Below are 13,611 nucleotides of genomic sequence, written 5' to 3' on the forward strand. Positions count from 1 at the left end.
CAGCTCCCATGGTCACCAGGGTGACCTGGTTCCTGGCTGATCTTTAAGCAAATATTGCTTCTTCTGTGATTTCCCAATGCCCTGGTTCTTTCTCTCTCGCTGTAACACCTCTCTGGCATAGCACAGTTGATCCCTTCCCTTCTTTTTTAGTGCTCCTGTGACCTCCAGTTTGCAATACTCTGACACTGGTGCTGAAACTTCTCTCAACTCTCTTCTCTTACTGCTGGAGTTTGTCTCAGCACCACAAACCCCAGATCCTTCCTTGCATCTTTCCCCCATGCTTGTCCTCTCACATCGCTGAAAACCTCAGGAAAAATCCACGTTATGAATCCACTACTTTCTTCTCCATCTCCAAACCTTCAAAACTCTTTTTAATCTCTGATTCTCAGGCCAGAGGTCCCATCTGGCTGTTGAAAGCCTCCTGGGCCTCCAACAATGTGCTCTTTTCTCCCTCCATGTATTGTTCCTTCCTCCTTCTTTCCTATTACCGGCCCTATATTTCTTCCTCCCTTCTTCTCTTAGCTTAAAAGAGAACCAGTGCTGCACCAGTGACTTTCTAACCCCTTGCCCTGGACTCCTCTTGTTCTCATTCCTCCTCTTCTCTTTCTTGAGCAAGCTGAACACATAATAGTTTCTCTCCTGCTACAAAATGAACCGTTGGACCTGACCGCTCTCTTCAAACGTCACCTCATCTCAGTTGATCTGATGCGGTGCCAGGGACACACTTTTATGGCTTCTTTCTTCATCCTCTCCTTTCTCCACATAGACATCTCTTTTTGCCCTGGTTTTCAGCCGTGTTTCCATGTCTGGTGGGCTTCCACCCCATCCGCTTTGACCACCTCCAGCAGTCAGTCATCCTCCAAATCTCTTCTGTCCTGGCTGTGTTTCTCTCACCCCACTCCTAGTGCTTCCCTACACTTCTGGGGTGTAAACACGGGGTCCTTCTGTCTCTCATTTTCCCTACTCTGGTCTCCTCCTTTTCCCAGGTCATCTCATTCATCTACATGATCCTGGTTGCCACTGATGTTAATTGCTCATCAGCTGATGTTTTTACTTGTCACATCCCCATCCTGATTCCTTCCCCTTTTTGGAGACAGTAAGTTGTCAGTAGGAGTCACCGCTAAAGATGAGGTATTTGGGTCTGAGACCCTCTTCTGTGTGTTGGCAACTGGGTTTTTTTTTTGGCTTGTCAACCCAGAAACACCTTAATGACTTGAATGGAACAATGTTTGTACAGTATTTCAAAAGGTGTCTCCATCCTGGGTGTAGTTCCCAGGCACTGACAACTCCAAACAAACAAAAATGTTTATTATTTAAATTACTTATCCTGCTTTTTTATGTTGTCTTCTTCACAGTTACTTCTTATGAGCCAGACGTCCTGCTGTGGCCAGATGTTCCCCAGGGGAAGACGCGCATGGCGGGTGCCGATGGAGCCGTTATCCCCTCCTGTGGCACTGGCACTGCAGCCATTTCCAAGACCTCGTTAGGGTTTTTCATTATTTAAGCGTGGCGTGAAGGGTCCTGTCTCAAGCTGGTCCAGGCTCCGGCTGCTTCCCCGAAGGCAATGAAGATGGCGGTGTTCCCCGTGGCAGCCCTGCTGCCAGCTTTGGCATAGGTGTGGTGCCCGGTCTCCAGCTCCCCGGGCAGGATGCGTTCCCTGGGATGGGGCCTCGCCGCCGCTGCCCAGCCTCGCGATGCCCCAGGCATCCCGCAGGGATGCCCAGCCTGGGTTTCTGCAAACGCAGATGAGGGCATGGCTGTCCAGCGTGCACCGCACCTTAATGTATATTTGAATTCACCTTTTTTTTTCTTCTGCTTTTCTCCAAGCTGACCAGAATCGGCTTTGTCTTGTTACACGCAAAAGACAGCAATCAGTGCCGATACCTACCGGGAGAGCTGCTGTGCGCCCTATTATAAGCAGTAAAAAAAAAAAAAAATCCAGATTTATCATATTATATACAGAATTATTATTATTATTATTATTATTATTATTATTATTATTATTATTATTATTATTATTTGGTTGCGGTGTCCACTGCTTAACCATTTGCATCCCCTGGAAATGTTTTCCTTCCTTCGCTGAGATAGTGCTGAGATGTGTATTTACAGGGGGTCGTGTGTGTATGTACACGCATATATATGTATGTATAGGCATATACAGACTCCCCCTATATAGCTACCTATCTCTATATCTCAGGAGACCGCCCGGTGGAGAAGCGCCCACGCACCCACGGTAACTCTCGCCCCCGCCCCCCCCCTCCTTCCTCCTCCTCTTCCTCCCCCGCCCACCCCGCCGCGGCGGGACGGAGCAACGCCTTGCGACGTTGTTTGTCCCTGCGCTGCCCCCATAGCCTCCCGGGGCGGGGGGCGGCCGGGGATTGCCATAGCGACATGGCCTAGGCAGGGGGGTGGCCTGTGCTCGGCCCCGGCGGGCGGGGTGCGGGTCGACGCTGAGGGCCAGGCCGGTCCGGGTGGGGCGAGGCCAGGCCAGGCCGGGCCGGCGGCGGCTGGAGTAGGTGCGGGCCCGAGCGGCCCGGCGGGGATGAGCCATGGCTTCGGTGAAGGTGGCCGTGCGAGTGCGGCCTATGAACCGCAGGTGAGTGCGGCTGGGCCGCCCCGGCCTTTCCTGTGCCCCCCTCCTGAGGGGCTGCGCGGCCCCCGGCACAGGGGTGCGGCTCCGGAGCCGCCGCCGGTCGCGGAGCTCGTGCAGAGGGTGCGTGAAACTTCGTGTCCCACCTCCGCAGACGGTGACAGCCATTACCGCGGTGGAGGCTGAGGGGGAGCTCTGCCGGGGACTTGAGGGGTTTCTTGGAGCTCGACTGGGCGTCTCTGCGTGGCAGGAGCGACTGCTGGGCGTGCTGCTTCTCCCCGGCTGGCTGGGAAGTAGCTCCCTCGTTGTGGTGGAAGGTGTAGGGGCTTTCTTGGAAAGTTCAGTCTGTCATGGTCTTAAAGCATTGGTTTGTCTGATCGTTTTATAATGCCGAAAAGGTTAGTTTGGTGAAGATAGCGAACTGCTGAGAGGCAAGGGCCTGCCAAGAGTGTATGTACAACCAGGCTTCTAAATGTGAAAGCAGCCTACTTCATCTTGAAACTGCAGCCCCTTTTACCTACTTGAAAGAGAGAGGTTGTTGTGTAGCTCATTTGTAACACCAGCTTTTGTGGAGGAGCCATTATGGTAAATGTTATTAGTAGGCTACTTAAGTTCAAAGTGTAAGACGCAGTATGCCCCATTTAGTATATTGACACGAGTTTATCACCTGCTTCTGAGATGTGTCCAGGAAATAAATACTGTTTTCTTCGGTGAAATAAGTGCATAGTATACATGATAGAGTTAATTTTTAATGATATAACTTAAGAACCATATGTAGAAAATGATCGGATTCTACTGGCAGTGCTCTTATTTCTTCCCTTGTTCCAGAATATGTAGCCAGTTAAAAAGAAAAGTGTTTTAAAAGCATAGGCAGCCAATCAGGCTCTCGCTATTCCTTTCACTTGATCTGATTCAGAACTTGGCGAATTTTTTTTTTTTAAAGTCAGTCTATGTTTTCCATTTTTCAGTGGAGGGAAAAACAAACCTTATGAAAATAAAGTTGACGAAGATTGGAGGGGAAGAATATTGCAGGTTGTTTTCAAGTAGTTCAGGCAGTTTGATGGAGCTGAATGGTTAGAGGTCATGGTGAATGGTGAATAATCTTGCCACACCCTGCCCCCTGCTCCCACCCCTGAGTTTAACCATATGGTTTGTATAAATTTTAAAAACTATTCTGTATAAGCCCTTCACTTTTCCTTCGAGAATCTTTGACATGAGGTAGCATAGCTCTTTAGAGTATGTATAAGTTTGTTATTTGGTCTTTAGAGTATTTATAAGTTTATTATTTGTAGTGTTTTTGTAGCACAGAGAATTCTGTTTGCAGACTAGAACTGTGAACTGCTAAGAGACAGAAGAGAGGGAAATGGAAAGCATATGTCAGAAGGGCTGGTAATTGTGATAGGCAGTGGAAACACCAACTGATAGAGTGTGAGCAGAAGTTTGCAAGTGTTGTGGCAAAAGAATATTACAGACAATGACTCTGGACCTCATGTCTAGAATGCACATGGGAGGATAACTTGGATGGGGCTAGATCAGAGCATACCTAGTAAATGATGAATATTGTGATATGATGGAAAAGGAGCCTAAGAGCAGGGCAGGCAGAGGCCTGGTGTGAGCAACATTGTCTTTGACACTGCGTGCTGAGTGGCAATGAGTAGGCTTACTTTCAGAATAGACTTATTCTGAAAACTAGTAGGTGTCTGACTATGGAAATAAGCAAACTGTGAAGAGCCTTCCAGTTCCAGTTGTTAAAACCTTGCTACTTAGGGGATGGTGCTTGGTGTTTATAAAACATTATCAGGAAGTTGGATTCAGTTTTATGAGATGTCGTTTCTAAGTCTTGATTTTTCAGAGGCACGGTTGCTGTTCCCTGTGTCACCCAGTCCTGCAGCCCAGGAGTGGTGCTGGGGTCGGTGGTGCTCTTCTGCTTCAGTCAGTGCTGGACTTGTGTGCTATGTGCTGCAAAACTGAGACCCTAAGCTTTAGAGGATCCCACAGCTTTTCCTACTGCAATAGTGAAGATACCGTGACCCATAAGCCAGAAGTAGTAATCATATTTTGCTTATATTGGTTTCCCCTGTATGTATTGTCTTTCAGCCGTGTTCCCTTCCCCTTACGGGTCGCAGCAGTGTTTTACAGAGGAAGGACCTTTCTGCCTGTTCAAAGGAACTTTCCCAACTGGGTGTTCATTCTGCAGCACTTACTTTCAAAATCTTTAATATGATACTGTATAGAGTTAAGTCTAATTTCATGCGTGTCTCTAAATTTTCTTTGGTTTGTTCGAAGCTTAATCATATCATGCAGCTTATTTCATGAGTCATTTTTAATTAGAGAAGACAGAGTTAATGAATGGTTATTGGTAAGACTCCTGCATTATGGAGCAGTTGCACTGTGTGGTGTCATAGCACTCCTAATTGTGTAATAAGTCATGAACATGGATCTTGGAATGAATCATGTGATAGGGAGGTGGTTGTTGTTTAAGGATTACATGCTATTCCATTGCTTAGATGACAAACTTCAGTGGGTTTTTTCCTCCTTTTTTTTTTTTCCTTCTGCTGTGATTTACTTTTAGTTGTCTTGGTCTCTGGCTTGATCTGTAAGGAATTTGTTCATTCCAGTACTGTTGTCAAAGCCCCTGACCATTCTTCTTAAAGTAGATAACATCTCAAATTGTGTTACACAGAGGTTATGTTAGAGGTTTTTGGCTATATCTCTGCATAACGTAATAAAAATGATATGTAATGGCTTTACAGTTACTGCTTTGAAACCAGTTGTCAGTGTGAGCTTAGGAAGTTCAGTTACTTGGTGAGTCTCCATCTATCCTTTGGTTTCCCTCATTCAATACTGAACTGCAATGACAGCCTTTCAGTCTGTGCTTAGATTTTATTATTCCTTTAAAATGGCTAAAATCCTGCCAGCTGGCAGAAGAGTATGTTTTCTTCATTGAGTAGAAATCTGCAGGGAGGTGAGGTTGGGTGCTGGATGTATTTTGCTCTGGCAAGTTAATGGTTTTGGTCACCATTATTCCTAAGGTTCGTTTTCCAAAACAGGCCCTAGAGAAGCATTCATTTATTGTCTTATAATTTGGAGGACTTGACTGGAGAATCTCCTATCTGGTCCCACAAAATGCAGTTTCTTATCAAGATCCTGTCGTTCTTCAGAATGGTAGTTTCCTAGGCAAAATCGTGGGATTATAGAGGAATGTAATCAGCTTTGAGGCACTTATCTCTTCACTTACTGAACAGATGACTCTTTGGGTTACTGGTTACTAGTCACTGTTTTCTGCATAGTGTGAGATATTTGTGATCCTATTAAACCTAACCAAATTCCATCTTTCTGTTTTATATTATGCACTGCATCTGCACAGTTTGAATAAATACATTGCTTTATGTTCATCTGTTCAAACTCTTTTAAGAATGGGGGGATAATCTTTTCTTACTTCCATTTCATGTCACGTTCTCTCTGCATGGAAACTAGAATTCAGTTAGTGTTCAGTAAAACCACTTTTATACTTTTTTTTGGTCAAGTAAATAAAACCATCTCAAGTATGCTAAAAAAGAAAAAGTTTTGATATTTAAACAAAGCAAATATCAGCTGGATTCTTTCAGATCCTATCACCAATTCTTACGCTCCTCAGTTTCTTACATCTAATAGCTCTGTTCTACTTGGATTTTAATTCATAAAGTAATAGAGGAAAACAAGCTTTTTCTGATTTTTAACCTTCTTCATCTGTTTCTTGTATTTGCATAAACTAATTATTGTATTTAACTGGTTGAACAAACTAAATGAGGGTCATATGCTATCCTTACCTGCAGAAGATACAGCTGATGTCAGAATGTGGGTTTGTACTGCAGTAAGTTCTTCTCAGTGTTTTTAAATGTTCATTTAAACGAGCTGTGTATACTTTCCCACAGCTCTGTTGATATTTCCAATATAATGAAATAGAAATTCCAATTTGCTTTAGTTCTGAAATGATGAATCTTTAAGCCTGCATGCACACACTCCTTAGATTTGCTCTCCAAACAGAAGTGACCAATGAGGATGGCAGAAGTACATGCCAGTGGCTGTAGTGCTTTATGTGGTTATATGGTTGTTCGCATTTGTCGCATGAAGATTGACATCTTTTATGTTTGATAGTGGGAAGATAGAGGAAATATGTTTTATTGCTCAGAGAAGGCTTTTCTGTGGATTTGTTTGGACTAAAAGCCATGCTGATACTTTAATCCACAAATACATTCTGCATGATTAGTCATTAGACGTAAGGCTGGACCTCTTGATTTTGCATTACTACGCCTCTCGGTTATACTTGTAAGTCTAAGTAACTCCGTTGCGTGCAAAGCTGGAGTCAGAGTACCTTGGGAAATTTAGGACCAACATTATATTATCTCTAAAAATAACTGCTGGCAAGATCCAAGCCTTAGTATCAATAGCAGAGTTGTCAGCAGCTCAAATTAAAATAGCAATGCAAAAGACAGAGTTATAAAGGAAGCTGTTTCATTTTGCAAGCAACATGTGACTGGAGTGTTTTTGTAGGAGCAAAAAGAGACAAGTAAACAGTGAAGAGCAAACTGGAATCTTAATTTCCTTTCTGAATGGTTACAAGTGATTTAGGTATGAGCTTACTGGCATTATGAAAGTTAGGATTAACTATCCATGCTTTTTACAATTGAGAAGAGAAGCAAAAGAAATACATGGAGAATATATTACAGAATTTCCAAGGCAGGGAAGAGGGCAATGAATTGGTGTCTCGTGATGAATTGCTGTGTCTGAAATACAGATTGCTGTGTATATTTTTCATTTTCATGAATTTATAAAGATAGAGTGTTCTGACAAAATGTGTATAACATCAGTGTAACACAAGTAGAGTGAGGAAAGATGGTGTGATTACAAGCAAGGACACCCATAGTTAAATATCATATTTGTCTCTGAAGTGCATGGTGAAATTTTTGCTACGTCTGTTTCTGAGCATTGACTGTTGGTTGTCACTCTTGAGAGGCATCCAGAGCGACAGCAGAAACATAACTCAAAGCTTAAATATGGCCAAGTGTTGCAATACTGTCACTTTCTGAACTACAGTACTGATGAGGGTAAGCTATTTATCAGCAAGCTGAGTTTGCTATTTTTTATGTTAAGTCTTTGAACTTCTGTTTTAATGATGGTGCTTGTGATTTGGCTTCTAATCATGTACAACTTCTCTACTATAAAAAGACGTTGAAAGATCTGTAAGGATAGGTGAGGCTCTGGTGTGCCTGCGGTGAGTGTACCTCTCTTTTTGCCTCTGCCTTTATCTGTGGGTGAGTCTGAATCCAATAAAAACGTACTTTGATGATGAGTTGGCAAAATAAACTAACTGTTCTGAATGTGACTTTCTCCTTGCTATATTTTGTGTCCAAAACTTTGAACCCATTTAGTGACCTCCAGCAGATTATTCCCTTTGGAAAAGTGTTCCAGGGAGAGACATGTATCTATTCTGCAGTAAGCTATGCATATATATATACACACACACATATATATGGACCTTCATCACTGTGCTACTTCTGTTGCTAGCACTGGACCAGTGCATAAAGGTGTAGACTCTGATCCGAGTTCTTGGATCATGTGAAGTTGATACTAAGAGAACCTGAAGTCTGAAATTAGAAGTGGCTTTAGTTTTGTAAGATACGCTAAGAAATGGTTTTATTTTCTATTTATTGTGTCTCACCTCTTCAAAAGGCGTGAACAGTAGGAAGAATTTTTTTCTGCGGTATGGTCATGCACATGTTCTCAGGACAGGTCCTCTAGTACACAGAGGACCAGAGGAGCGAGCATCAGCATGACAACGTATACATGATCTCTCCTTAATAATCACTGCCTTTTACCTGATCTGAGTGAAGATGTGCTTAACAGATGGGTTATGGTTGGCAATGGCTTGGTGGTACCCGGTAGGAATGGCCAGGTTCTCGAGTGGGGCTAAGAGCCGTGGGCTGCTTCATTCATTTGGTCTTGGCAGCTCCACACAGTGAGGCTGCCAGACATGAGGGAGAACAAAAATCTAGTACTTGTTTGGTTGTGAGAAAGTAGTATAGAATCTGATCTGTGTTTCTTATAGGTGAAATGAAATGATCGTTGTATGGCCACATGTTTAAGGTGTAGCAGGGCTTTGAGAGAGAGGAAGGGAGAGGTGGGTACTACAGGTGTGCCTGTTCTGAAGGGGCTGTTGGTCCCTGGTTTTGATGGTTGCAGCTGGTTTTGATGGTACCTGATTAGTGCTAGGGAGGGCTGTGCTTGTTAAATGTGGCTGGAATGTGTGTTACTTTGAGCATGGGTACCAAAAATAACTTGTGACACAAACATTTGTAATTATGTGAAAAGATGAGAAAAGTCTCAGTGAGGGTAGTTCATGGCTGTTGTTATTGCCGCCTGTAGTTCTGGAATGAAAGTGCAATTGAGCTAGCAGTGTTTGCTAAGATACATAGGTCCTATGTATTGTGAGGCTCCTTTAAATAGTATCTACGGGGCTTATATATTTCAGAAAGGGATGTAGTAAGTTGTGTTCTAAGGTTGCAAGCAGATCATTTGAAAATACACGAAAGGCTGGAGAACTTGCTGTTGAAACAAATTAAATAGAAATTACAGATCGGTCACAGCAAAGCATTGACTCAAACTTGCAAGGACTAGAAACAAAATAGAGAAGAGCATAGTGGGCTTACAGAAAACTCTTGGTTGTCAGTGGCAAGAATAAGTAAGGTGACAGAAGTCTTACAAGCAACATAGTAGCATGGGAGATAAGTGTTTTTTTTAAAGTTTTAAGCTATTTTATTTTTTGCGTAAGGGTAGTAAGGAGTAGGTAAAGAGTTCAGGCCTGGTTATGTAGGAATGGAAGAAGCAGCAGCCATGAGGTGGGGGGAAAAAAGGCCAGTTATTTTACTCAGTGGTGTGAAGAGAACTTTGCAAATATAAAGCAGAAGAGTCGCTCTCCTGAAGAGTTTAAATTGCAAGTGGTGTAGCCATGTGCTGCTTAAGGGGAGGTAAAATGCAGTTTTGAACAGCTGTGTTAAGGAGCAGGGTGTAATGAGAGTATGGCCTTTGCTAAAATGAGAAGTTAAAGCTAAAGAGAGAAGCCAACACCAAGGATAATAGTTGGCTGGGCATTTGGATGCTACAGGTCAGGATATTCTAGAAAAACTTGTTGGACTCTGCTTAGGCTTTTCCATAGTAGCAAATGTCAGCAGCGTTGAAGCAGGCTGAAGCTTAGGGGTACAGGTAGTAGAGAATGCCAGCACTCTCTGGTGGTTTGTTTCTCACCTGTGCTAAAGTACATGGTCTTTGAACATCAGTGGCTTGTTTTCTTCTTCTTTCTATGCCCTTTTCCTCGGTGGCTAATCTTTGAAGTTTTTTGCTTAGAAGCGATGAAATTGAACTTCGGAGTGTGCTACAATCACAGTGCAGTTCTTGTTTGCAAATATATTGCAGAGACAAACACTGAAGCTGTGGTTGGTGCTTCCCCCAGCAAGTCCCTGGGTCAGTAGCTCATAAAGTGCTGTTTCTGAAACCTCATTATCTGAATTATATTAGAAGAGATCAACAAAAATCATGGGAATCATGGATTCAAAAAATATCGAGCTAAATGTGTACTCTGAGTTATGACTACTGGAATAGTTTAGGAGATGGAAATCTAGAAATATTTGCATGGCTTAAATATTGAAAAGAGGAATTAAATATTTAATTATGGCTCCTTCATAATATCTTGGGAGTAATGGGATGGATCATCTTAAACAGTATCTAAGAATTACTGCTAATGAGATAATGCAGGTTATGGAAGAGTCTCTCTAGGGGAATGAAAGCCCAGGCAGTTGGGAAGAGCGAATTCTTTTGAAGGAAGTGATTACAGGAAACGATCTTGCTTGAATGGGAAAGTGAGACTAGACCTGGGTGGCTTTTAAGTAGCTTCTGTGCTTGCTGCTCTACCTGCAACCTCCTCTGCAGTGGTTTTTGCACAGCTTTATACACAGGAGAGAGTATACAGCGTTTCAGGTGGGATCTTGCCATTTTCATGTATTATCGTGGTTTAGCCCCAGCTGGCAACTAGCAGCCACGCAGCCACTCGCTCACTCCCCCACGGTGGGACGGGGGAGAGAATCAGAAGAGTAAAAGCGAGGAAAGTCATGGTTTGAGACAAAGACAGTTTAATAGGCAAAGCAAAAGCCGTGCACGCAAGCAAAGCAGAACAAGGAATTCATTCACTGCTCCCCACGGGCAGGCAGGTGTTCAGCCATCTCCAGGGAAGCAGGGCTCCATCAGGTGTAACGGTTTCTTGGGAAGACAGATGCCATAACTCTGAACGTCCCTCCACCCCTTCCTCCTCTTCGTCCCAGCTTTATATACTGAGCATGATGTCATATGATATGGAATATCTCTTTGGCCAGCCTGGGTCAGCTGTCCTGGCTGTGTCCCCTCCCAGCTTCCCGTGCATCCCCAGCCTTCTCGCTGGCAGGCCAGCATGAGAAGCTGGACTGTCCTTGACTACTTAGCAACAACTCAAAACATCAGCATGTTATCAACATTTTCTCATCCCAAATCCAAAACATAGCCTCACACCAGCTTCTGTGAAGAAAATTAACTCTACCCTGGCTGAAACCATGTATCAAGCAAGATGTATCAGGGAGGGAGAGTCCCAAGTGCAGAGCTTTTATCCTTGTGTTGGTGAGCAGCAAAACTGGAGCAGGCTTGACCAATGCAGAAGACCTCTCGGGAGTTTCGGCAAAATACGTGGTTCCCATTAACTGAAGACTTAATAGCTGGGACTGAGAGTTAATCTTGCATAAACCATCAGAGATGGGGAAGCCCACATATAGCCTCTGTTTACATGTGCTTATTTTTCTGTCCTTTTTAGTGCTTTAATGCAAATGCTTCAAAGGTTTTTCAAGCCTGTGGGGTTTGTCACAATCGCTACCTTGTTTTGTCTGTCCCCTTCCCTAGCGTTGGAGAACAAAGACCTTCCAGTGCCAGTGGGGATAGAGCACAGTGGTGGCGTGGGCACATGTAGGGTAACACAAACTGGCCTCGCTTAGGATTTCTAATCCCCAAAACTTTATGATCTTAAGCATTTTGAACTTAAATACCTAGTTTTAGAATAGCGTTTCCTAGTCCATTTATTTTAGTATTATCAAACACATTGCCAGGTTACCTACGCATGTTACATCACTAAAATGATGAACAATAAAATACTTTTAAACTCTGCTTTTTGTTGAGAGCTGCCTGAGACCAGCAGAGGAAAAGGTAATGGGTATCTGTATTGCAGCTTTACTGATGAAATGAAGCTAGAGAAAGGTGAGTCTATCGGTTTTTCAGGCTTTGTTTATTTGAAATTAAGACCAGTTTTGTAATAAAGGGCATTAGTCTTCAGCTGTTTTAACCTAACTGAGCTCTTGAACTTGAAGACTCTTAGAAGTCTCAGTATCTGAAAGGCAGGTATTGTTGGTAAGAACAGCTGACTAAATTGAAGAGCAAAGTCCTCTATTTTGCAGTAGCTATGAATACAAAGCCAGGGTTATTTATTGAGAGAGGTTTTTTCAGAGTTTTCTAACAGAAAGAGGGCGTACATGGCACTCGGCATCTTAAGTGCTGATGGGCTGAACTTCCTATTGTTGAAGACTCAGAGACTTCAAATATTGGCTTTATGAAGACTCTTCTCCAAAGAGTTTATATTGTAAATACAAAGCAACAGTGAGATACGGAACCTGGAGTACAGCCATCATTTTTCTGTATGCTTACACATCTGAAAGTTATTTATAATTAGATAACTGAAGTAATTTGTTGTTCGATCCAGATTGCTTATATGTATCTCAGTTGAGGAAAAGAATGATGGAAGAATAGCCTTATGGATTACTTGAGGGGCTAATAGATCTGTGAGGCCAGGACCAATTTTTTTTTTCTACTGAATTTCTAATTTGAGGATCTTCTGCCCCAAAAGACAAGGACACTGCAGGCAAAACCAATGTGATTTCATTGAATTGCGTTTTGCTGAACACAAGGGATTAAGTCAGTACTGTCTTTATGACTTGGAATAGCAGGAGTAAAAGAACGAATCAGAAGAAACATTATGTTAGAAGCAAAATATCACATGGACTAAAATCCAAGAGTCCTAGAGAAATGTCGTAGTGTCATAAGAGTTACAACAAAATTCCAGGATGTCATTCAAATCAATGATTGTGTCTGAGGTTATATTTTATGTTGCTTCTGCCAAAGATGGGCGCTTGCTACATTTTCTTAAAGGCTGACATCAAAAATGTGTAAGAGGGGTTTGACGCGTGAATATCTTAGAACTTAGCTATGCAGGACAAGTTCCTATTGGTAAGACCATTACTGAGCCTAGTCTGACACTCCATCTATGCAGGCAAAGCAGAAAAGTTGCTGTTGAGGTAGTCTGCTGACTGAAGCTTAAATATTATTTGTGTGGTTATGTGGTTATTGACCATGGCATATGTAGAAACAGTAACTTTTTTTTTTAAGGTAGCTGTTGCTTACGATTTAAAGATTTGCTTATGTGGCTACCCACTAGACCTAATCTGAGATTTTGGGAGGTGAAGTCTGCCTGAAATGCTATTAAAAACACAAATTTAAAAAGCAGGTCAGGTACTTGATTTAATGCACTGACCAGTCTGTATGCGTTACCACAAGCGTGCATAGTTTCCCCCCAAAAGCTAGATATCATTTGATAGAAGACAGCACAAGGGCACCTGTACGTTCATTTTAAGGAGAGCCTTACTGCTGTAGACTAAACTACTGCCTTTCAGTATTGTTGGTAAAATTTATTCTTATGGCTAAAGGCATTTAATCTAGGTTGTCCTTCATACAAGAACTGATATGTGTGTACTAGTATATAAACTTAAGGAATATTTCTGTTTTGTGATATGTACGAGATTTCCCCTGTTTCTGCATTCTCTCTCACTGGGTTTATTATTCTGGTTTCAGCTGCACTGTGAAGAAAGTTCTGGGAGTAGCAGAACTCTCTCATTTAACTGTTTGCAAAGTTTTCCAAT

The 13,611-nt window shown here is 42.7% G+C and overlaps 1 protein-coding gene across 1 annotated transcript in view; it reads left to right on the forward strand.

Moving 5' to 3' along the window:
• Window positions 1–2,549: 2,549 nt before the first annotated feature.
• The window catches only part of KIF16B (kinesin family member 16B), a gene marked incomplete at its 5' end in the record, with an annotated part of 147,245 nt that continues 136,183 nt past the window's right edge, over window positions 2,550–13,611 (forward strand). The window contains one exon of the mRNA XM_081998627.1: window positions 2,550–2,596. Coding sequence (XP_081854753.1) covers window positions 2,550–2,596 — 47 coding nt within the window. The remainder of the gene's footprint in view (window positions 2,597–13,611) is intronic.

Source organism: Phaethon aethereus (assembly GCF_964289735.1).
Source record: "Phaethon aethereus genome assembly, chromosome: 3".
Classification (NCBI taxonomy): Eukaryota; Metazoa; Chordata; class Aves; order Phaethontiformes; family Phaethontidae; genus Phaethon; species Phaethon aethereus.